The sequence below is a fragment of the Phaethon lepturus genome, unplaced genomic scaffold (genome assembly GCF_000687285.1).
Source record: "Phaethon lepturus isolate BGI_N335 unplaced genomic scaffold, ASM68728v1 scaffold11870, whole genome shotgun sequence".
Taxonomy (NCBI): domain Eukaryota; kingdom Metazoa; phylum Chordata; class Aves; order Phaethontiformes; family Phaethontidae; genus Phaethon; species Phaethon lepturus.
In genome coordinates this window covers 22,937-49,077 of record NW_010509844.1, presented here as the reverse complement: position 1 = coordinate 49,077, position 26,141 = coordinate 22,937, and the positions used below count along the sequence as shown (strand labels likewise).

Genomic DNA, 26,141 nt, shown 5'->3' with positions numbered 1-26,141 from the left:
ACTCTTTCCAGTTTGTTTGAAAATTCTGAAGAGATTTTGACAACCCGTGCAATGACAAAGATACAAGCCCAAAACTTCTTATCTTGGTCATCACACCATCTTCTAAACTTAATTGTGATGACCTCTACCACTGAGAAGACAGCATTCTCCTGTGTGAAAAAACTCTTTTAAGCTCCCTTCTAAGACTACTCTTGAAATTGCTACATACAGAAATGTAACAGCTATGATCAGTCTGTAGGAACTGAATTTAGTTCACTTGTTCAATTCCATCCAACAATCAGTAATGACTTTTACTGACTACTGAGGCTTGCTATCTTCATCAGTGTAGAACTCCAAATGCTCTGGCATTAGACTGAGTGGTGAAAGATTCCAGTTCCCACCAAAATCCAACCATTATTGTTCTTGATTTTTTAAATCATTTGTCTTTATCGCCAGTGTTTGCTTGAATCTGAGAAAATAATGTTACCTCAAGAGGAATATATATATCCTTTCTCCTTCTTTTCTCTTTCTCTCTTTATTTTGTCTTCTCCATCCTCACCTATATTGCTCCACAAAGGTTCCTAGGGATACTAAGAATCCTATCTCATGTAGGTGATGCTCAGATCTCGTCAGACCTTTTATATCCAGTGACTAACATACTAAATAGCTAATAAACATCAAAGGGTACTCTTAAGACAGACTACATGTACAAAATGCTATTATCTTCAACAGTGGGAAACAAATTAATATATTTATCAAATTCTTTTAATTTACCAAGTCATTCAGAAAGTTTTGGGACAGAAGCCAATCTCTCTCCTGTTGAAGATACTGGAGTTCTATTCCTAACCTCACTGGAAGGACGCCTGTTCCTTCACTGGTAATCCTTGATAGACTAAAACAGTATTTTTCAAAATTATATTTACGGATTGGTGCTGCTGAAAATGAAGAAGGCACTCCCTTCAGGGATCGGTGTTATCTTCTCCTTCATGTTTAGTTCTGATATTCTACGGGGACGTGGGCCTGCTGGTACTTCTGGTTCATCATCCTCATCTTCTTCATCTTCACCTACTTTAAATTAAACACTTTTTTTACTATAAAATAAAAAACACTGAGGTTTTGTTCATAACAATGTAAAAGCATGGCTTGTATTAAAATATATACAGCTTGTAAGAAATATGTATTCACAGCATGGCTTTAAAAAAAATCTATGAAGCAATATATGAACATCCATATAGTTGTCATTTATATACATGTTTATGTGCATATATGGGTGTGTGCATAAGTGCCCTGAGTGCAGTAATAGTGTTTACTGGCCCTGACCAGCCTCCTCTGGGGTATCCACTCACACCCCCTACACATGGGCTCTGGAGCCCCAGTTAAGCTCAACTCCAGACTGCACTGGTTGAGCACTGAGTGCTCAAAAGATAAGACAGATTTCTGTAGTAGGCATCCAGACAATCAGACAGAACTGATTTTTTATATAAGGATGTTCACTGGACTTGAAGAAGCTAAGATAAAAGTAATCGAACACCATCAGCCCTCAAATGCCCTTTTTTGCAAAATGTTTCAGAGAAGTTTAGAACTTGCTCTCATATCCAGATAGTATTACCACAGCAGTCTTCAGGGTCGCCGTATGAACTCTGATATGTGGTTCATACTGACTAGGAAGCCGCAGGAAAAGATAATACTTAGCAGCTTACAGGCTCATTTATCCACTGATAACAGAGCACAACTTCATCAAAGGAATTGATTCTGTATTCAGCAAGAGCAAGTTTAGAATATTTTAGCAAACAAACTTAAATGTGTTGTCTTCTGGCTGGTATTCACATACCTGGTACATCACAGGGTGGATAGGGATCTTTATCCTCATCCTCTCCTTCTCCATACTCAGCAATTGTCACCTACAGCAATAAAAGATGCACAAGAAGAAAAATAAATTTAAATGCAGCTTGGAGCATGAAGTTCCAACCGAAAGTAAACCAAGTAAGCATCTGAAGTCAGGGAAATGATCCTTATGCTCAGCCTGAGTTTTCTGAAACAGGGTAACTCTGAGAACAGAGAGCCGACAGATTAATGCATATTTTTAAAAGATTATTTTTCTATAGCATCCACATTCTTCTGGCTGTGAATGATAATATAACCAACAGGCTTTGGTAAAAATTACCAAGAATGATTGAACATTCTGCTAAGCATTTATCATTCACTAATCTCTTCCATTGGATTTATCAGTCAAAATAGCTACAGGGATCCTAAAATAACGTTAAATTTTCCTAACATTAACTATTTCATGCTCTAAGAGCTTCCTTTCTCAGGATATCCTGAAACCAAAGGGATTTTCTGGATTAAGGGATTCTGTGAGGATGCAAAGCATCAGAATTAAGTTTCCTTTGCCAGGAAAAAAACGTAGCAATGATGGGTTCATAAAAGAAATTGTAAAATGAACAGTAGTCTTGAAAAGTACTCCCTAGCAAAATTAGTAAAACTGCTTCTTATAAAAAACATAATTTTTAGAATAAACACCTTACTATCCTTGGGCTTCTTTTGGTCACCTTCTGACTTCTCACTTTTTTTATTTTCCAGACTCTCTTTTCTACAAAACAATACAACAACAATTACAAAGCACGTCATGTAAAGACAGTAGATTTAGTGAACTATACCCATTCTAAGAAAAGCTGAGAGAGCATACCTAAAACCATATAGTATTTATAATTATTTGCACAGTTGCAGGTGTCAGAGCAATAAAATCTATTGCATTTGAATACAATGATCCATGTAAAAGATTATCATTTTGAATATAATTCCATAAGCTCATCTGTAAAAAATTCAATGCATGATCATTACTCCTTTTCTAGAGGGATAAACTGTGCCCTTGGACTCATACAAACAACTTGCATTGACTTCAGTGGGCCTGCACTGATTTGAAAGGAAGGTTTTCTTCTTGTCTATATAAGGCTTAGAGAACTGATTCCACAGGGAGTTGTGCACTGGCAACAGCAGATACATTCTTGTTCTAATTGCGCAATAAATCCTACCATTGCAATGTTTAAATATCAGTTGGCTTATCATTATGTCCTTAATTCACCTCATTTTCCCAATTACTACCCACATTTATCTAAAATCATACTAATTGAGTCTTATTTTAATGTCTAGGTAAACGCTTTCATTTTTTTTTTCCTGAGTCAAATTAGTTTTGAAGATGGTAAAGACACTTATATACAGAAAATCCTTATGAAAGAATTCAGTACCCTCCTCCTCCCCTTTCCTGCTTATTCAGCACACCCATGCTATGTTACCTTGCATTTTTTTTCCTTTCCTTTTCTTCAGCTTCTTCTTTCTGAGCTGTATTTAGACTTTCAGCATCTGCCAAGTTATCCACAGCAATGGCCAAGAAGACATTTAGCAAGATATCTATTTCAAATCATTTTAAGGACATTATGCTTTACTATAATTGTTTGGTTTATTATCAGCATAAACACTGACAATGTGAGAGATATAAAACACATGTTCCCAACCTACAGCATAGAGATCTGTGATGCTGGAGTGCAGTGCAAACAACTCATTTCATAGACTAGATTAACATGGAGTGTAAAATGAGCAGAGATCCATTAGGGTCACTGATTTTAAAAGAGCAGAATACTTGACATATTTTTTAAATAAATGAAATTCAACTTTATGCTAGCCTGAGCAAGTTTCAAATATGAAACTTTGTCTATTAAAAGTTAAGACTGTTCAGGCATTTTGAAAAATTAATTTTTCTGTCTGCAACAATCTATATCAAATTCCATACTTCAGTCCATAGCAGATAAGTACAAATACTGATACAAGTACCATATAGTACAAAAAATAGAATGTTTTTGCCCTTTTAACACCTCCTGATCTTTTAAGAACTTCTGAGAATAGCACTAGTTTCTGTTGCTACATGGAGCCAAGGAAGTATTTCTTGAAGACAGGGAAGGGGAATGCTTTAGCTTACTTAATCCTAACTGACCCAACATTTCTCCGTGCAGATTTCTGTCATCTGGACCCTGCACCAGCTCCACTGTCAGCGTCTGTCAGAATTTACAGGGCTATATCAAGCGTCAAAAGGATGAACGGGAAATTATTGCCACAGAGATCAGACTACATCCATGTATTTTCAGAGGAAGAGACATCAAATAGAGACAAGCAGGTAAATAAGGCTGTTTTGCCACCGAAGGAAGAAAAAAAAAATTCTCTCTTTTCTGCCATTGTAGGGGCTGGAGATGGACTCGGAGATCACTGCAGAGTCGTTCATCAGGGAATGGGTGTACAAAGAAAAGTCTATTTAAATGACTTCGCACATGCAGAAAGCACATTGCAATTTACTCCCTCCCAGAGAGATTTTGCATATGTCCCTGGCACACAGCCCCATTTGGAGATGCTTCCAGTGACTGCAAAGGATACAGTTACCACAGATGAAGAGGATAATGAAATATATACAGACTATCATGCCTGATGATGATGGGCCACCATATGCCATTATGCCATCATACATAACAGCATTCCAGTCTTCACCTGTCAAAATCTAAGAAGCAGATATATTATTAGTAACTCAACATCAAAAAAGAGCAATAGAGAAACACGTTTCCTCTAACCGCAGCACACAATAAGGCTGACCTTCTGTATACGTAAAGCAACACCATTATCTTTTCACGCATTGCTTTAAAATTTCCATTTAAATAACCATCTCCTGAAAGCTTGGGTTTAATTCTACTAGCTTTTATTTTATGCTAAGCATTTGCACTGAACTTGGCAAAAGGAAAAAATAATAAAAATAGAAGCCTATAACTTCATTGATTTTGGCATGCAAAAGTAGGACCCCTGACTTTCAGTAATGCCACATGTGTAGTAACGCCCGCAAATGTTCATCACACTTGAAAACCAAGTGAGTACATGTTTTAAGGTTCTCTCTTTTTTTAAATAGCGGCACAAATCTTTTCTAGTGTATGCCATTTGTTAGTCCTGCAAATTGGTCTACCCAATTTCAGTTTTAACGGGGACTAGCCACCTTATCATAAATTATATAATACACGTACCACACATCTATACTACTGCTATAGCTTTTGAAATGGTAGCTATTTTAAACTGAACGGAGTTCAGTGCTGTGGGAGAATTACATGACTTTCTTATTAGCTATTGTTTCATGTAATTTCACGGAAGTCTAAAAGAATTTTACAGAAATCTGTTGATTCATTAAAAGGATAGTTTACAATGAGGCAACTCCACTTTTCCTGTACTACAACAAAAATTCGGAGTGTTACAATGCAGATTATAGGGGCACTTTATATACTTCTAAGTAACTTATAAATTATCAATTCTATCCTGAGAAAACATGTAATACTGATTCTCCTTCTAAATAGTTAAACAGTTGATGCATGCCAACTTCTGAAATTCATTTTTGGAGAGCTAAACTTATCAAGCTGATTTTCATAGTTCTTGAGCACCCAACAGGTTGGCTGCTCCTGACCATACTCTGAAACTGAGGAAGCCTCATTCCTTTGGAAACAAGGCAGCCTAAAAGCTGAATAAAATCGAACTCAGCTGAGTTTGAAAGTACAGCCTTAATTTTTTAAAGGGGCAATGTCAGGTCAAATGTGGACACTTTTCCTCTTAAGGAAATTTCTCATTAAGATTACCTTATGTTAAAATTACATAGAAAGATTTGTTTGCTTGCTCTGGGCAGCCACCAGGTTAAACTTCTACCAAAGAGACGGGAAGCTGACACAAAGTTGAGTGTTGCAGGGTCAGCTTTAAGCACTCACCTACAATGTCTTTAAACCAAACATTGTGGTAATGTGCAAAGCTGAATGTGAAAAAGGCTAGAAAGATTAAATCAATTAGGTTAATTCCAGTATCCAAATAGGAAAAAATTTTAAAAAGGAGAATAGTGAAAAGTAAATTGTAAGTATGGCTCTCTCTTTTCACAACTAACAGACAAGTTGCTTTAAAATTTTAATAAACCTGACAGTGTCTCTCTAAAGAAATTCATACTTATTTTTATATTTCAGTAACTGATATGACCCATATGCAAATATGCGCTCTTAGAATGCTTCTCATTTTTTCCTGCTTGGGAATAGCTGACATTTTATATAGTTAATGAAGTTAAAGAAAATAATTTTATTAAAATAAAAATAACATTCCACTCTTTTTCTAGCCATGTATTAGATGGACAAAGGAGATTTCATTTTGTGACATATTATGACAGCTATGTTGCATAGATAGATCAAATAAGACATGGAACAAATGGTACAAATGGTGCAGAGTTACTATAGTACTGAATTTAATGAGCAGAATGCTACTTAAAGTAAACTGAATAAATAGTATTTGTGATTTTATTTTCAGGCAACATGATCACTTAAACAGTTCTGCTGATCATCAAAGGTAAAATGTTTCATACGGGATGAAAGAAAGTTACCTGGAATACAGTTAAAAGAGCTTGTGGAAAATTATCGAAGGTGCTCCGTTTTGTTTGAGTTTCATCAAAATTAAATTTGCCTCCAAACAGCTGCATTCCAAGCAACGAGAAGATTATGATGAAGAGGAAAAGCAGAAGCAACAGTGAAGCAATGGACTTCATTGAGTTTAACAAGGATGCTACCAAGTTGCTCAGGGATGCCCAGTGCCTATAAATTAAAATGCGTGTGTTAACACACACCAAAAAACCCCAAACAAAACAGTAAAAGAGCAGTGCATGATGAAGTATTACAAAAGAATTGCTGATCACCCTTCAGCTATCCCTAAAGTTAGCAGTATTAGTTAATCTTACCTTGTTACTTTAAAAATACGCAGGAGACGAACACAGCGAAACACTGAAATTCCAAGGGGTGACATAATTTCCAACTCCACCAAAATGGTTTCAACAATGCCACCACAAACAACGAAGCAATCAAAGCGGTTAAAAAGAGAAACAAAGTAAGCCTGTAGGCCCAAGCTGTACATCTTTACTAACATTTCACAGGTGAATAAAGCCAGAAGAACCTTATTTGCGATATCTGGAACAAAATATTAAAAAAAAAAATAAATAAAGACATTCTTGAATTGTCTTACAGATACCATTTCTATTTTAACATATTAGTACTATACTTTCTATATTAGTTCGTAGCCTTTTGCTTAAGAAGGAAGTACTGTTTTTTTTATGTTGGACTGTATTTGATGCCTAAGTGGCAGAAGTTACACAAGGATATAAAGTTTCCTGCCACCTATAAACTATTCACCTTTCCAATCCATCGTGCAGTCCATGTCTGCTCAACTCACAGCTTGAGTCCACACTGTAACTTGAGCAACACAGCCCACAGCATGTTCTGCTGTGCCAGTTACCATTTCCTTCCTCGTCTTTCAAGTATGATTTAGCAATAAAAGTACAGGTACATAAAATTTATTATTGTCCGTTTTTTGGTGGTATGCCATTAAGCTGTGTTGCAATTGTGGAAATCAAATACGTTCAGTCATTTCTTGTATCTCCTTTTGGCTGCCTGAATATCCTTCAGGACAGCAAACAACAACAAAACGGCAAAGTACAAAAGTAGGCACTGATAATTTTTGATTGTACCTTGGATCTGGGTCAGCCAGTCAGGTTGATTATAATGCTCCGATGAGATAGTTAATGTGTTCAGAAAGACCAAGACAATAACAAGCCAATAAAATGTGACAGATTTTACTGCAGCTCTACATTTTCTTCGATTAAATCGATTCCAGCGACGCCAGCGTCGACTGAAAGTTCAAATAAAAACAAATTTATTATTATACAGAAAAGACATCTGACTTAATGAAGGTTTCTTCTTGGTAGAAAGCATAGTGCAAGTATGCATGTGTGAGCAGGTATATTTTCCCAAATATGTGCACATAATAAGTAAAAAATAAATATTTACGCAACTAAGTATTCTTAGTTGTGTAGATTATTACCAGTTGCAGATTAGAGAGTGCTAATTTGTTATTCCTTTTTTAGATTTTATTATAAATTTTTTAAATGTAAACCACAACTTTTGGAGACTCTAATTGCCTGTTACATAATTAGATTAAGCTGCATTTAACATTTCACAGATAACAAGATAGATATATCTTCCCAGGCCCTATACACTTAACAGCAGTAAAGAAACACCAGTGAAGCAACTTAGAATTCAAATTACATTTAGTCTGAAAATGTAGGCTTTGAGCTAAACCACAAGTACAATTCTGGCAGGATTAAAGAAGGCAGGAAGGTTGAGGTCAACTTTTAGAAATCTACCTTATGATGTTAGAAATCTCAGTCAGCGACTCCTAGAGATTTCTACTGATGTGCCCTGAAATTGTGTCAGTAGGCAAATGTTTGTGAAATTAGTAAGTGTGACAATCAAGGACAAGTAAACAGGCCCCATCTAGATGCGAGCTGGACTCACAAGTGAGTCACAAGCTTTGGACTCATAAGACTAGATTTAATTTCTCTGCTTCACTTCTGGGAACTTCAGTAAACCGATTTTTTACCCTGGGTTGCATTTACATTTGTGAAACAGGAAGAAAACATATTGCTGGGTCATAGGAAGAGAAGGATTAGGAGGCATTTGGTATTACCTAAAAGGGAGGCATACAAAAAATTCACACACCCAGAACTACAGCCAGGGACTCAGATAATGAATTTTAGGAACTGACAACTGCTTCATTGAAAATTCAAGGGACAGAGCAGGCACAGACTCTGATGGAAGCTTGACCTAGCCTTAAAATAGCAAAGAACTCTCAGAGAAGAGTGTGCATGAATTAGTTTCTTCCTCTATAGCTTTACTATCAAGGCAGTCTATAGGATAAATCTGTCATGATGGAAAGGGGTGGGGTGGTCTGCTCGCCTTGTTCTGCTCTCTCCTCTCCCTTTTGCCAAAACTAGCCCTAATGAAGTAAGCCAGACCTGAGAATTGACTGGTAGAAACCAATTCCTTTTTTTCTGGGTTGATTTTAGCTGGTTGGTTGTCTGATCCAATTCTTTGTATTGCTGCATCACAGAAAGAGTGGAGGAACGGGTGGCTCAGATGGGGAAGCGCACTGCAGCCCTTTTGGCAGTACCACAGACACAGAACTATGGCTTTTGAAAATTGTTATAAATGAGTAGGTGAATTTCTTAATACGTTTCGTGTCTGAATTAGCAGGTACTATATTTAGTATGTATAAAAATCAGAAATGCCTTAAATCTGCCTCAGAAAATAGAATCAATGTGCAATACCACCGCCATAAAAATAACTGAGCTTGGCATTGCATTCAAGCATTAACCGGGTCTTCCTTACGCACCTTACATTTGTACTCGTGGTAATGGAAATTAATATCAGTTTCAGACATCACTACTAAGATGTTCCAAGCCTTTGCAGTGTTCTACCTATATAAAGGAAAAAAATCGTGTTCTGACCTAAAACAACACAGTATTCAAGAACATTCTTATCTTGCTGGGCCCCTGCTAAACAGGTGGTCCTTTAGGCCCCAGTCTTAAATGTGAATCCACACATGGGAAATCCAGCCTTGTACTGAGTCTGATTGAACTCAGTGTCAGACAGCCATGCAGAATCTATGTTTAGTTTGTTTATTTGCTATTCATGCGTGTTTGTGTATTGCTACTAGACCTATGCAAAGGTAGGAACATTCATTTTCAGATTATTTTGTATCAGCAGCTTTTCGTTATAACATGGTATTTGTCAAAACTGGACTTTCTGTTTAGAACCACATGCATAATCCTTGTATCTGCGAAACTGGCATGCCTCATTTTCACCAGTAAGCTCACAGAGAAGTAAATATTAACGCTCGAGACCAATTTTTCTGTAATTGCGCATGCTAACATCCGTGGAGAGACCCTAGACTTCATTACTCTAATTTATAAAATACGGGGCAGAAGAATTGCACCAGAGCACTCACTTCTTATGAAAAAATAGAAGCCTTTGAGATTATTTTTCCATTCCTCATTTTTGTAGTTACAGGATTCAGGGCATAGACCCAGCTTTTAGCATGACTGTAAGGTTAACGTGATCATATAATCATACTGACAAATGAGGAAGCTAACTGTTAAAAGAGAGATCTTCACAGAGGACAACGTGCACAAATCTCTTCAACTAGCAGGTCCCCATCTTTCTCTAACCATAGCTCTGTCACTCCAATGTGAGGAGAAAAAAACAGTTGTTCTAATATCAAAACATTCCACCTGGCAGATTACCAATATGCAGCAGAGATCATATTTATCCATATATTTCCTAGTATAATGTGTGGTTGATACACACGTTCACTTAACGAACTGGTAGATAATTGCTGTATTCTGCTAGGACATAATTCTCTTGACCAAGTACCCATCCGGCTCTGTAGAAACATATTTCCAAAGATTAACTTCCATCCTCACTTGTGGTACAGCAGGCAGGCTAGATTGCAATAAAAAGCATTTTCTATTTTGATCCAAAGGCAGAGACATGTACGGTCAAACCGATATCCTTGATAAGCTATGTCCTGATTTACTTTGCTCTGAAACACAGTGTACTGCCATTGTAGAATAACTTTCCCAAAGTTGGAGTGAGGATCAGGCCAGAAGAGTGAGAACTAGACTAAGGTTTAGCGTTTGGCTTAGAATGTGCTAGGACATCCCCGACAGCTGAACACATAGTCTAGGACTTCGCTGCAGAACTGAGAGTTTCCGTATTTTAGGTAAACAAAACTTTTTAGAAACTAGTGACTCCAATGAAAAACACCAAAATTACATTCTTACGACACATCAGAAAAATGGATTTTGCAAGTATGAGATTTTTAGGTATCCAGAAGCAACGGGATGAGAACCATCAGTCTGCAGATCTCTATAGAGATAGAAGAGCTGACACACTCTAAGATGTTCTTAGTGGCATTGCAAAGCCAGCAGCTCTTCATAGTGCGTTTTCTCTCTGATAACTGATGCTGTGAGCTGTTTTTAGGTATCTGGGACATTGTGCAAGCCACATCTGTTCAGGAGACAATGGCACAACTATAATTTTGAGCTCTGTTGCCTCAAAACTACTCCTCACATGGATTCATTAAGTTAAAAGGCATAGATCTTTCTCCAATGCTACAAGTAAAGACGTGAAAGTTGAAGGAGGAATTCCCATTATCAAATTCAGCTTAAAAAGTTTAAGCATGGTTGAAGACCCCAAGCAGCTGCAGACCCCTGCAGCACTTCCAAATGTGAACCAACATCCTTATGTGAGACACCAACATCCCACTGCCAACTGCCACTTCTGTCAATAGATGCAGCAATACACGTATGAATGAACTTCTGCGTGACTTGTGTTTTTTAATGCCACAAGAACAGATTCTGGTCAAAGAGCTCATGCAAAAAAACATTTAGGACAGTGGCAGAATCTAGACAGCTGGAGAACCTCTGCTGACTTTCTGGCTTGCAAGTAAATTTTCTTTCAAATTGATGTGTTGATTATGAACAATGATTGTAGAAATGGATAGCACTGACTGATTCTTACTCACTGCTTGGACTATTAAAAACATCAGATTTGAGCAGAAATTTTCCTCTCTCAAAGATGATGTAGCAGCTTTCATTTAACAGAGCTTCTAGAGTTCTCTTTTTCGTTAAGATATAAATAATGGGCGTTGTTCAGAACATAGGCATTACTGTGCTTACTCTGTAATTCTTCTATGAGTCCCCACTGTGCAAATATACCAAATGTGGAGAATGTAGTACAGCAGTCTATTGCACTGCCCGGTATTTGAAGTTTCATGCGACCACTTCATAGTAGAGTTTCTCCTTTAAAAAACAGCATGAGTACACTTCATAGCAATAAATAATATGCTATAAGGTTGATTGGAGACGATCTCATCATTTAAAATAATCATGCTTGTTTGGGATTCTCAACTAATGAAATACTAAACAAATTGTTCCATTTGTTCTATTGTTATGGTAACTGGAAGCAATAGCAAAAGAAATTACAGACCATTAGCACACAGAATTGCTTCTCTTTATTGAGATAAAAGCAGTGTCATCTCTCATAATTCTCGTGAAGGGTTAAGCTCAAAGGTCCACATGGACATAATTGATCCATTCAGGTGGAATAGCTAAGGCCTGTTCCTGCAGCAGAAGGCATACAAGAAATGATACAGCTTTAATAACTAATGATGACACTTCCAAAAGGTTAGTTGTTTATTTGCTACCCTGCTAAATGGCCAGATGTCCACTGGCCACAGTTTTCAGCAGTGAGGCATATATATATGCTGTCACTAGTTTACTGGCTGAAAGGGATGACAAAATAAGGCTTAACCACAGCGTCACATGAAAAAACTCTCAGTGTAGAAAAGCACCAGTTAACTGTTGCCTGGGAGCATTTCTTCAAAAAAGACAGACAACTATTCAGAAGGAACACAAGTCCATTCCAACTGTTTGCAACTGGTCAGCACTGGTAGGTCATTAGAGCCACTAAGGCTAGTAGAATAAAGCTGGGTATGCTATTTCTCTTAATTGCTGCAAGGAGAGTACACTGCTGTTACCAACAAATTACTTGCTATACATCCAGCACCGAAATCAGTTTTACTAGGGTTAAAAAATTGGAATGATTCCAGATGTTGCCAAAACTGCTGATGCCAGATGTTGCCAAATCTTCTTGATTGTCCCTTTTCTCACTGAAAAATTTCTGTGAAAAATATTTATTCTGTGGGTTGTCTGCAACTGCAGGAATGTCTTTGCCCTTTGTGATTCACTAAGTCTACCACTTGATTCCTTACCTTAAATTACACAGCTATTTTTTTTCGTTCCTTCATGGAGAAACCTAACCTTTTTAAACAGAAAGAGGTTATCTCTTCCATGTTTGCAATTAACCTCTCTAATTACTAAATATATTTCCTATAAAACTGGAAAATAAAATCAAAATAAATTTATTGGGTTTGTACTGGCACATCCAGTGTCTACAATATCAGGGACTATTAATTTTCCTTATAACACTTCCCATCAGCAATCATACTTGAAAATAGAAGCTTATATTCCCAAATGCTTCTAGTAAGTGAAAAGAAAGCCACAAATATCAGCAAAGCAAGTCAGGGAGTTTGATTTCCCAGACTGTTCATGGATACTTTACTTTCGTATTCACTAGTAACTGTTAGGAAGAATTTTGACACAGTAAAATTTAAAGTACAGGAAGTAAAAAATTATTATATGAGATCATCATGACGTGTAAACAGTCACAAGAAAAAAAGGTGACAAAGAGAGGAAAATACTGACCTGAACTTGGATTTTGAAATGGTTTGACTAGAAGAAAAGGAAAACACATTTTTAAGAATGTGGAAAAATAACACAAATTCATTCTCTTTAGAATTTTGCAAATTAATATAAATAAAAACAAGCTTTTAACAAAATGCATAACAAATGCTGAAATTCTGTTGTCTGTTATTTATTTTTTGAAATACCATTCCTAAAGCTTTACAAATTTTCTAAGTGAAAGAAAGAAAATTTCATTTAAAACTAAGTAAATAAACTGCTCATGTTGAAGCTACTTGGAAGTCATGAAAATCTGAACAAATAAGTAGCAAAACCATGGGATATAAAAGTACTCCGCTACGTTCAGTTGTTGCCTAAAAAAATACATGTTCTCTAGATCATGTACAATTTAACAGAAAATTATTCTTTTTACATGTCGTAGGGCACTTCTGTTATTATTTCGGACAAAAATTTATTTTATAAAAACTTTCAGGAAAACATGACTACACTGAAAGTTTAGTTGAATTGTTTTATATCTTCTTAACTTGAGCATTTTAGGAGTGCTTTAACGCTGTAATAATTGGTCTAATATTAAACTACTGTAAGGCAAAAAAAACCCCAAGTGTCACAAAAAGCTTGACTATCTGAAAGCAGTTCTGGCTAAATAAACAACAGGGAAAGATAGGTTGGTTTAAATTTTGAGATGAGGGTGGGTACTTGAAAACAGTCTATGTACTCACCATAAACTCCCACAGCATGCCGAGTTCTCTCCTTCTCCGCTCACATTCTCCGTGTTCACCGATTCAGTTTCACTGGTGGGCATGCTTGCTGTGAGGAGACAGAAATTGCTTTAGACTGACAGCCAAGCAAGGCATTACTCAGAATGTGATCGCCTGTTGTATTGCAAGAATGCCTCTGCTTTTTGCAGGTCTAATGAGAGCTTGGAAGATCTGAGGAATGGCTGATGAAGTTAGACACTTATCAGTCCTCCTCTTATAGCAAAGGAAAGCACACAGAATTCCAGTGTCTTGTAGCTTTTTTTGCTTCTTTTTAACTATTCATCGTAAGTGTTGAAAATGCACTACAGTATAGCAAAGGAAAGCACACAGAATTCCAGTGTATTGTAGCTTTTTTTGCTTCTTTTTAACGATTCATCATAAGTGTTGAAAATGCACTACAGCGTACAATGTAGAGGAGTTTTGTAACAACGAGCATGCTACCCCTAGAAAGGAAACAAACCTGAACTAGATTTTGTGGCCTTTAACGAGCATGCTACCCCTAGAAAGGAAACAAAGAAACCTGAACTAGATTTTGTGGCCTTCCATTTTAAAAAGTATTCTGCTAACTCTTTGGAGGTGTTTATCAGTTTAAGTCTCGTTAACATGCTCGCTAATTCCAAGAAATGTCAACAAAGTTCTTCTGAAAATAGGAACTATCACACTCTGAAACATACTGACCACTTTGTTCTTTCACTTCCATCATGAATTACCAAGGCAAGATGCTGGTAATTAAGTGTGCCTGCAAATACTATATGAAAAGACAGGAAGAAGCACGGGGGATGGCAGAATGGGTACTACAAAGGATAATGAGAATTACTACCAATATAAAGGGGATCATTATGTTTGTTACACAGTGAATTACTGTACATATTTTACATCATTACTGAATAGTTAGTAATTGTAGCTAATGGGTTTTTAGACGAAACTCATTTGCAGATGGGTCATCACCATTTATCTTCAGATCAACTGAAATATAGAGAGAGGACAACATATGTCAAAAGGTGTTACGAAACGATGAACAGCCGAAGTTCTCGGTATTTGCTAGGGGAGAACACTAGTTCCATGTCTGCAAAGCAAGCCAGAAAGGGAAAAAACTTTTTTTTGCCATGGCTGTACTGCCAAGAGGCACGATTTCTCATATCATATGTGGTAATCCCTCATCTCCTGAGACCGCATGGTGTTGCTGCTTCCTTTCCCAAAAAAGGAAAGGAAAACCTCCAGAACAAGAAAAGTGTAAAATTAATGTTGCTGGTTTATACAGCAGAAATACCACAAAAGTAGGAAAAAATAAGAGAAGCAGAAGATGCATTGAAATTACTGTAGAACAGCAATTTACAAAAGAAAAACAGAGTATCTTAAAGGTATTCTGGGGAGTACCTTATGCTGTTTGGACGGTTTGCTTGTTTGGTTTTGTTTGTTTTGTTTTGTTGGGGAGGGTTTAAGCCAATGTCTGTGGCCTTGAGAGTACTGAAGGCAGAAGGGCTACAATACCTATTTCTGTTAGGGAAGTCTCACTATTTTGGTAGCTTAAAGGAGGCTTAAAGCAGTCTTAATTACACACATCTTTATACAAGTGAGACTTGAGAATCAGGCCCTGAATTTTCTGATTTGTCTACAGATCAGGTACAAAATGAGAACTGTTAGTTTCTCTGTGCAGCCTCTGTACTGCCTCAACACTGACATAGAGGTACACGGAATTGGTAAATCGTAGTTTGGTCTCCATGACCCCCAGCTCCATCCAAGTTGGGAGACTGACAGGTCTATGCAGGCTAGATGCTCAGCTACCATTTGCAATAGCTGAGAATCTGTCCCCGTAAATGTCAGTCACCACTACATGAAATGTTAAACACAGAATTGGCATGACAAAAGAAAGATCAAAAATGTCCATGCAGGTGTTTGAATAAACAAGGCACTTCAGGCAGTAAGCACAGCAAAACCTTCTTTCACAAGGTTCTTCTGTTTTGATGATTCTTTTAAAATATTACTGTAATAGCTTTATATATGAAAAATCCCTGGTTAGCACCTGCAAGTGCCCCAATTCTAATATCATGCTATGAATATTGATAGTCTCGTGTGAACTTCACAGCTTACAGTCACAGAGTTCAAAAGGAATTTCATTCAAAAGTAAAGCAAACTATCTTTGATGATATCCAAATTCAAATATTAGAATTTCAAAGGGTTTAAGGAAAAAAAAAATTGACAAAAATATTTCAGACAGTCTCAGATCTTCAGAACTAATAATTTTTATTTTAAAATGTCAGGGTCTTCTGCAATAATTGCAAGGAGTTTCCCTGTCTGGTAAAGAACTGAAATGGTTGTCTTGTGCTAGGTGACTCGCACAGTGCTAGGCAACACAACATTATAGCCACCTAATTAAAAACATTTTAGCGCTCATGATGGACAATTACAAAATATGAGTGCAGAAGTCTTGTTTCACACACTGTTATAAGAACTGCCATGAAAACAGAGCGAGGCCCACTTTTGCAAGCATTACATGTGTAATGTGTGTCTCACGCTTGTGTTTCAAACTTGTCAACCCTTCCCTCCTCTAAAAGCAGTACCTAGAATCCAGTTCCTCATAAAGTATCACTCAGTGTCAACAACTGCTATTTGTTTTAATACATGCCAAAGAATTTTTAAAAGAGTAAGTGCAAAGCAATATAATTTTAATTCAATTCTACCCAGACTTGATGTGTTAACCCACACTAAGAAATACCAGCCCTTTTTTGAAAATGACTGCATGAAGGAAAACAAAGTACCAAAGGAAAAAAAAAAAAATTGTCCCTATTGAAGCCAATGTCAGTTCTGCCAATTATTAAATACAGCCAGAATGTTCCTCTCTATTTCAGACAGGGCTATTGCTCTAGCTCTATTAGTGACTGGCAGGTGCTGTGCTACAAAAACCAAAGAGGAAAAAAGAACCATAGACAGTTCAGTTTACATTAGAGACTCAGCTGTCATTATACTGTGATTTATATGGTAAAAGAAAAACTTGACAGAAGTACTGAGAAAGGCACCATGTGGAAGTCTAGCTCCAGCAATGCTAGCAAGTCATTACATCGTTAGCCAGAAGAAAACGGCAATGGCACTGAATGACCACATCCACGCTCGCTAATGCAAGCAACCTGGCAAGTCTTGCAAGACTTAATTTCACAACCACAGCTAAAGGGCAGTGTTCACTGGGCGAAGTACGGCACACAATGAACTTTTGAAAGACGGGTCTCAGTAAGGCCAGTTTTGAATACTGGAGTACCAGTATTCTCAAAGGAAGGTACCAAATTTTCTCTATTCTTTATTCACCTTTTGCCCTTATTTTACTGGCATTCTTCTTGGAAAGATTATCTAGATTTCCAGATAGTATCAGCTCTCTTCAATTATGGTAACCGGTTTGAAATGAAAGAATGCTTGCATTAGGCAATATAAACAACCCATCTAGCATGCAGCTTAATACTTTCCTGAGTATATAGAAAAGAGGTCAAATATATCAACTACTACATTTTATTTCTGCGGATAAGAAGATAGATTGTTTTTCTCATGTTATAATGCTCACTATTTACTCTAAAACAGTTTTCAGATTTTGAAGCAGGGATTTCAAACTCCACTCCAGGACATAACATAACTAACACAGAGCTAAGAGCAAGTCAGTGCCCATCAGCATTGACATGTCCTAGACAGCTGGAGTTGGAAGAAATAAATTCCATAATCCTGCACTATGACATTTCAGCGTCACTGTAGAATCCAGAAGCAGCCTAAATTACACCCTGAATTATTGAACTGTGATGGCAAGTATTATTGTTGGAATCGTTTTACTCTAGAAAATATATAATTAATATTTTAATCTGGTTCAACTTCAGATATGCATTTTTGATCCATAGGCTGTGACCTCGTTTCCACACTGATGCACCTTGAGTACCTTTTTGGTTACATATGCTGAAGGAAAATAGCTTGAATAGCATTTTCTGAAAAATGCAGAAGTGGAGCAATCTGCACAGCTAGTCAGAAAATCAGTAACAGTTACTGGAGAGAATCTTACAATTATTTAAAAAGGTACTACACTAGCAAAATTTTAGATCACCCTTGCAAAATGGTCATCTTCTGTCTGCTAGTAACATCCAACCAATTCTATGAACTCCAAAATTCTCCTAATTATTTCTCAAATCAGTACATGGATTTTCTGAATCCTTTGTACCAAATCTTTGAGGTAGTCAAACAGGAAAACATAACAAAACAAAAAAATCCCCCAAGAGGCAACATTATCATTGCAAATTCATTTCAAATTTTCCAAAGTCTGCTGTATGCCCAGAAAACACATCAGAAAGAAGTGGTACTATCTATTCTGACTGTGAAGATCCTCAGGGTAAATTCAGCTTAAGAAGGAGCTGCCTGGAAGATGTTCTTCTACATGATACTGTAGCGAGGTATCTGTTTTCATAGTGCAGATTTAATGTTGATACTATCAACAATCATTCTTATAGGTGCTCTCTTTTTATAGGCAGCCCATGGAAACTCAATATAAGGTTGAATGATTGCATAGCAGCAGCAGGAGAGCGAAATAATCAGTCTTCATTACAGAAGCATCACTGAACCAACCACTTCTAGCCTGGAGGATGACACTATGAATCTTGGGAAAGTTGTATGCCCTACAGATGTGGTGCTTTTAATAGAAATAGAGGTAGGGGTAATACAAAGAAAAATATTTAGGGTGGGGTTTCTAATTCAGTCATGGTCCAAGTTTGAGCTACTCAGATCAGCATAACAGTCTCACAAATACAGAAACAAATAGACTTAGGCCACCAATTTGTACTTTGGAAGTATCCTACTCATAAAAGGTACACCTGCCCTGCCAGACACAAGTCAAACTAAGTCAGTGCACACATGCTTGAGAATGCTTTTGGTTAGAAAGGTCAGGCACTAGTGGTGAGAAAGCATGTGCGGCTGGTGGACAACAGCAAGTTTTCAGCCAGTTCCATGTTGCTTCATGACTGACATCAAGACCCGAACCCGCTAATTTAAAGGCTATATTGAAACACATATCCAAAGTAAAATTGCTACCACTGCCTTTTAGCAATTTTTATGGAAAAGCTGTGTGAGCTATTAGACAATATACGTAACAGTTACACAATTAATTTCAAGCAGACTCAGTATTTGTAGAAAATGAGTCCATGGAGTCCTAACAATTTCTGACTTAATATTCTGCATTTTCTAAAGTAACTTGATGAGTTTTTGTCAGCCTCAGTCTGAGCCACAAGAGTGTTTCTTAGGACAGCAAGGAATTCAGTTGATCCAATAACTTTGTTGTAGGTAGGATTAAAACTAGATCTCCTAATAATTACAATTATGATTATGTCAAATCAATACATTTGCCATTATTAAAAGAGTACAGATTTGAAAATAACTATCATACTCATCTCTCTTGTGGGTGGGAAAGAAATTTAATTGTGTTTTACACAAATTACAGAAACAAAACCATCAATAACAAGAGGATTTACAGTAGAAGTTTGTTATGTTTTGTTAGATTCCACATTAAAAGTATTATAAATAAATAGTAAATATCCCCATGATACTGTTCTAAGCTTACACCATGATTTAGTATAAAGCCTGTAAAATACTGTGGTTAATTTCTCCACATCTGAATTTAAAATACTAAAATACTTTTTTTTATCTGGTTTATTTTATCTGGTTTACCTGACTTTTGGAAAAAAAACCCTATGCTTCAGCAAGAACAGTCACAAAGACACTTCACTGGAAATCCAAATAGATTTAAGACTATGCTTTACGAAGGCAGAGCACTGCAGCACCAGTCTCTTTCAGACGTGCAACTGGAAACAGGAGAACTGCATGCACAAGTGCCTACATGCTATAGCTTTGTTACAGAAAAGGCATGCAAGAGGTAGGAGAGCTTTCACAAGCTAGCACGTCAAACGCAGTGTTGGCACAGAAGAAAGCTCAACTGCAAATCAGAACATGTTTTACCATGTTTATTGGAAGAACGGCCAAAGCAACTAAGTCTGCTTTTCTTCTTTTCTTCCATTAAGTCAGCCAACGTAACCCCTTCGTGTTAAGCACATGTAATCCCAGCATTTAAGCAGTAGGTGGCGGCAGTTACAACGCAAAAAATAAGAATGTGTCCATATACACAAAACAAGCAACGTTAGGCAAAACAAATTGAAATTACCGGCAGCATAACTCAGAGCTAAATCCCTCACCTCTCACCGATTTTTGCATTCTGGACTAAATTCACAATGCTTTGAAGTCAACGGAAGTTCTTCATTGACTTCAGGGTGACTAGTTATTGGTTCATAACAACTTAGGACTTTTACTAAAGGCATATTTACAATTCTAGTAGTTAAAAGGTATTCCATTATTCAACAGCACTGAATACGTGCCTGCTATCAGCAAGAGAGATGTACAAATACAGTGGGTTCATACACAAATGACTTTACCAAATGACTTCTCTGGTTCAAAATTTTGGGGTTGCAGGAACTTAACCTCCATTTCTAAGGGATTATGTAAGAAGCTATTAATCACTAATTTAACTGCCTTTGAAATCTGTACCTTTTCCTGCCATAGAGAGATCTTCTGTATCCTAAACCCAGAGCTCTTTCACATTGTTGAAGAGCATTACAGTGATCTTCCATGACCACAAACCAGCAGTAATCTTGACCATCCAGAGGTTGAGGGATTCAAAGCAGACACATAGCTGCCTGGAAGCCTGCAAATGATTATTCTGCCTGTCTTGGGACCCAGCCCTACCCTATGCTTCAAAGACAGTTCTAGAAACACATCACCGGTATGTTTGGACTAAATTTATTTCCTAAGCTTACTGGTAGCTAAATTTCACCTGACTTCCAAACAGGTAGCTCATTATTGTACCTATGCTCTCTATCGTACCTAGCCCAAAAGATTCCTATGGAATAACTGGATAGATAGCTTGTGCTGTCTGTCATCCTACCACCCCATGCAATGGGATACACAGCAGAGCATGTCTTGAACACCAGGAGGTGGAGCAATTGAGGAACGCTTCCTCCTTTACACTCAGTTGCAACTGACATTAAATATTAAATTCCAAGCCACTCATTTAAGCACATGTACACAAACCCAGAGGAGTTCCAGGAGATTGCCTATTCGCTGGAAATTTCCATTCAAAATACATATGCCTGAAACTAAATTTTTGGTATTTGTTTTAAAGTTCTTTTAATGACTTTTCTTCTCCTATTTTTACTCTGGAAGTCTCCTCCAACTCTTAACTTACCCTAAAATTATGTCTAATTTAACAGTTTACAGGCAAAAGTGCTCTCAAACTCAACAACTAGGCAAACAAGATTCTTGATTTATGAAAGACCTATATGACCTAGAAGCTGTTTAAGAAATGCTGGAGCAACTGGTTCTTTTGCAGCCTATTAACAAACACCCAATTTGAACAGGATGCAAAAAGCTTCTGGGGTTTCACCTGCAGATTTGCAAACCAAGTCCATCAGCGCCATAGCTGACGGCATTGTTCTCCAACGCTCTGTCCAAATTTGGCATCATCTACATGACGATCTTGTACAAAGTGTATTTACTCCATAAAACATGCAGTCTTTTACTTCTCAATCTTAGGATTTCATACTGATATTCAATACACAGTTTATGTATTCCTTCCAAACAACATTAGTAGCAATAACCAAGTATAGTGAATTCTTTGGCTTTTTTGCTCTGCTCTAGATAAAAACTCTGCGCTACAGATTTTCATACAGAGATAAGTTATTCCTTTCTGGGTGATGCTGGTATCAACATCAACCCACAAGTTGCTTTCCAGCCTCTCACAAAATCATCTTGCTTCCTTCCAGACAGAAACACAGATTCATACCCTACTTTTATTGCAAACTAAAGGACTAATAAAATTCTGAAACACAAAAAATATAGACTTTAAAAAAAAAACAAACAAAAAAAAACCACAAAAAACTTATCTACGTGCAATACAGAGGTAAGTTCAAAAGCTGATACCTCAATATCAAACCACGTAATTTCACTATTTTACTGCTTCTGAAAAGTACTATGGTTTAAACAAACAGTTCACAATAAATTTGCAGCACTAGAAGAAAAAGAACGGTAAGAATGTATTATTTCAACACAGAAAATAATATTCTGAGTTGCCTTTGACAAACCACTGGTAGATGCATTTTCTTATACATACTCAATGGTATCTCAATGAATAAGTACCATGACTTTCTGGAGTATCACATGAATAATGAGGTGCTATTATAGTGTTAGTATATATATTTAAATTTGGGCTTACATTTAGTATTATATCATAAACCACATCCTGAATCCCTGTTCTCATTTATGTACAGCACTAAAAGTTCTCATGAAAATTTTAGCCATGTTTACATAGTAGCAATTAAGAGGCTAAAACAACCTCTACTAAATTATGACATTAAAACACTGTTGTTACTTGAGATTTCAGACATCAAGAAATCGATTATAACTTTTACAGTTGTTGCAATACCATGAAACTAACTTGTTCCTTTAGGTTAGGACTCAGGTCAGAAGCACTAGAGGGCCACTATAGCATAAATTACTTTTCCCATAACACATTATACACTACTGTCGAATAAATACATTGTAAGTAGTTGGTAATTATATTTCTCAGCATCAAACAAAAATATGACAAGATTTCATTTATTTCACACTCAGTTAATACATCTAGTAAAAAAGATTTTATATAGTTTTCTTGAATATCAGTAAGAAAGATCCAGAATGTCATTTCCCTACTTCAAAACTCAAAAAAAATCCTCACTATTAGCACAAGGTTATTTCTTGACTGGAGTTTTGGCCATATTTTTTAAGCTTGTTACATTATTATTATTTCTATTGCATACATCTCCAGGCAAACACGTTCTTCTTGACTAAGGATTTATGATGACACTTAGTGGCACGTAGCTTGTATATACTAACATTTTACAGAACACAAATAAAGCAAAGTTTTTAAGTCTCAGTAGCGATTGAGTGCAGAGAATGATTTGTACATGGACAGCTGAGAACAGAATTTTTTTGTAGGATTTTTGCAGTTATGCTGAATTATCTTCCTATCTATTTTACAGGATCTATCTGAATAACTATCTGAATTATCTAAGTATCAATGTATTAACAGACATGATTGCTCTAATGAACTCTTTTGCAAAGTGGAAATCAGAAAGTGACATCAGAGAGGCTGCATTCACCCCAGTGTAACACCCTTAAAAGCAGTCAAACCATCCCACACAGAAATAGTACAGAGTAAAGAACACATACTGTTCCGCTTGCCTTCTTCATCAACCTCTTCATCATTCTCAGGGTCAATGTCTTCTGCCTGTGTAATCCAGTCTAAATATCCCTTCAGATCTTCTTCAAGCTGCTGTTTTTCACGTAGTTTCTGAAAGTCCCCTCGGGCCTTGGCTTTTTCTCTTTCCTTGGAAAATTCTCTACCGAATTCAGATAAAGCAGAAAAAAAACCTGTTTATCAAACTGCCAGGTGTTTTGACCTAGGTCTTGACACTGCAGAATAACATACTAACATAGAAAATGAACTGAATAAACTACATGGAAGACTTGAGAGTTTCTTTGAAAACAGGACAGTGGTCCAAAAAGTCATGGCAAATACTTATCATATTACATCAAAACTTTCAGAGCTTTTAAGATTTAGTTGAAAGTTAAGCAGTATTCTTGACTCTTCCCATATCAGAAGAGTGTGTGTGTGTCCCCATTTAGTTATATGCTCTTCTATACAGATTTTAAAATCAGTTTTATCTAATAGCTACAAAGATAAATTGACTTGCAGTAATAAAGTAATTTCCGAGAGGTATTAGTTTCAGTGAAAGGGAAATTCTGGCGACCAGTTCTAAAATTCTTCCTCTTCCATCCATGGTTTATTGGCCATGTCCAAACATACTTATTTCAGTGCATGGTTCACAGAATTCCACTAATAAGTTGTCTCTCAACTACATCACACAAAGACACCTGTGTTGTTTGAGATCCGGATTTTTTTTTTTTTCCCTTTTGCTCTCTGTAAGAGCGCCTAGGAATCTTGTTCTCACAGATCAGGGCACCCTTTTATGTAAATTGAATGCTCTGTCTCATTGCCCCAGTCTCAAGACAATGTATTTGACTGTCTGTATAGTTCAGCTTTGCGATTTGGGCCAATCCCTAAATTATCACGGAATGAGAATTAAAATAATTGTCACGTTCTTTGAGAAATGGCCTACTGAGGTCTCTTCCAACCTGAAGTACCCCATGAATCTATGATTCCCTTAATGATATATGACTCAAGACAATTATCAAGTAAATTCTGGCACCACGACATTTCATATGCCAACATCATTACAACATTTGGCGTGATACACAGCTCCGAATGTGTAACTCCCATCATTAGAAGGATCAAACATGTTCCAATTTATGTGAGTACTACTATGTATGATTAGGGGTAGGCAAACAACTCTTGAACTATACTGTAACTATGTACTGACTCAAGATCTAAAATTAAGCTTTTTCTGACTAACCTCTTGATTTTACAATAGGGCTGAATTTAAACCTAAAAATGGCTACAGTAATTTCATTTACTATTAAAATTTGCAACACCTTTATTTATTGTGAACTTTCAGTTGAAAATATTCCCTAATTAAAACATTCTCAAGGGGAAATTTATTAAAGCACTCAAAAAATAGCCTTTTTCAAGTGGCAAAATATTAGTAAATTAGTGTAAGATTTGCAAAATATTTTCCCAAGGTGAACACAATTATCAATATGATGTTGCCCTGCCAACAAAATATAGCAGAATAGTAGAAGGTCTCATAATTTTTCAATATAGTATTTCAGTTTAGTGACAAGCATTACTTATTTGAATTTGCAAAGAAATAATCTCTCCAGGGTTTTTTTTATTTCTATTGTTTTATTTGCAGTCTTTAAACACATCTTCTAAACACTAAATTTCTGCTTTGACATTAGTAAATTTAAGAGTTTAGTAGCTCTCTACATGCAACCATTTTTTTTTAATTTATATTGCAGAAGCTAAAAAGCTTTCTGTTGCAAAAGTTAAGAGGCACGCACTACACTTTTTAAGGTTCAGGACTTAATTCAAGAAGAACTTGGTTTGGAATGTGGAGATTATCCTGTTCCATCTGATGGCAATGTAGCGAAGCTGAAGAATGCCACTGCTTGCTTTGCATTTGCTACCCTTCACCTAGCATCCAAGGACGAGGTCCTTCAAAAGGCCATCTCTTCGGAAAAATGCTCATGAAAGAGAGAGAACTCAAAAGATGTCTCAGAGGGATAATTGCTTTTTTAAAAACAAAACAAAATTATTTCATTTTTTTGACAGAAGATGTCACAAGCCTGCAAGAAACTGGTTTATGAAATGCTGAGTTTAACCTTCTCTCAGACAGAGTATCAAAGAGACCAACCTTTACATCTGATTGAGGCAACATGCTCATTACTCTCATTCCATAGGCAGTCTCTTTGGGGGAAAAAAAAGAGCTATCATGCCATAGTATGAAATCAGCAGTAACAAGCCTTGCTAGCTTTTACCAAGTATTCCTGTTTTGTTCAGTTAAGTCCTTTGAGTGTTTTTGATTAGGGTTAAGGATATGTGATCTGTGTGGGTAAAGTAAAATGAAAGATTCTGTCATTATATGGAGTGAAGTGAAAGAAATAATTTAAAAATTAAACAGGTGGCAAGGCTGATCCTTTCAACAGCACTTCACCCATAACTGAACCATCTTCTAACTTTGACTTTACATTAAAATGGCTGCACACAGAGAATTAAACACAGGGGTTTTTTACATACACAGCTAAGTATGACCTTTCCCTTTAACACAGCACAGAAGTCAGACATGGTCTCGCTAAATGCTGCTGCAAGTTATTAGTAAGGGGAAATACAATGGTGCTTAATTTCCATTATATTTAAAAGTTTTATTTTTAAAACCTGGCTGTTTGTAAGGAAGTATAACACCTGAGAAGACTGCATTTTCTTTAGGGGAGGAAGGAATCTGCCTCTATGGGGTGTTTTTTTCTCTATCGCAGTCACAATGGAGTGACATCCCTCAGACACACATATGTACGTATTCCTTTTACTGAAATACTATGAGTAAGAAATTGGAATTAAATGGAATTGGAATGTTTCCTGTTGGCAGAACAAAAGCATTTTCTTCCAAGAAACAAGAAGTTATCTGAAAAAGATGATGGCAGTG

General features: G+C 36.6%; 1 protein-coding gene across 1 annotated transcript in view; it reads right to left on the bottom strand.

Moving 5' to 3' along the window:
- Window positions 1-26,141, bottom strand: part of CACNA1D (calcium channel, voltage-dependent, L type, alpha 1D subunit) — a gene marked incomplete at its 5' end in the record, with an annotated part of 122,245 nt that overhangs the window by 73,685 nt on the left and 22,419 nt on the right. Inside the window, 12 exons of the mRNA XM_010288426.1 lie at window positions 903-1,047; window positions 1,811-1,880; window positions 2,500-2,569; window positions 3,273-3,387; window positions 4,402-4,522; window positions 6,413-6,620; window positions 6,764-6,989; window positions 7,547-7,707; window positions 13,184-13,210; window positions 13,900-13,987; window positions 19,912-19,989; window positions 23,212-23,381. Coding sequence (XP_010286728.1) covers window positions 903-1,047; window positions 1,811-1,880; window positions 2,500-2,569; window positions 3,273-3,387; window positions 4,402-4,522; window positions 6,413-6,620; window positions 6,764-6,989; window positions 7,547-7,707; window positions 13,184-13,210; window positions 13,900-13,987; window positions 19,912-19,989; window positions 23,212-23,381 — 1,479 coding nt within the window. The remainder of the gene's footprint in view (window positions 1-902; window positions 1,048-1,810; window positions 1,881-2,499; window positions 2,570-3,272; window positions 3,388-4,401; window positions 4,523-6,412; window positions 6,621-6,763; window positions 6,990-7,546; window positions 7,708-13,183; window positions 13,211-13,899; window positions 13,988-19,911; window positions 19,990-23,211; window positions 23,382-26,141) is intronic.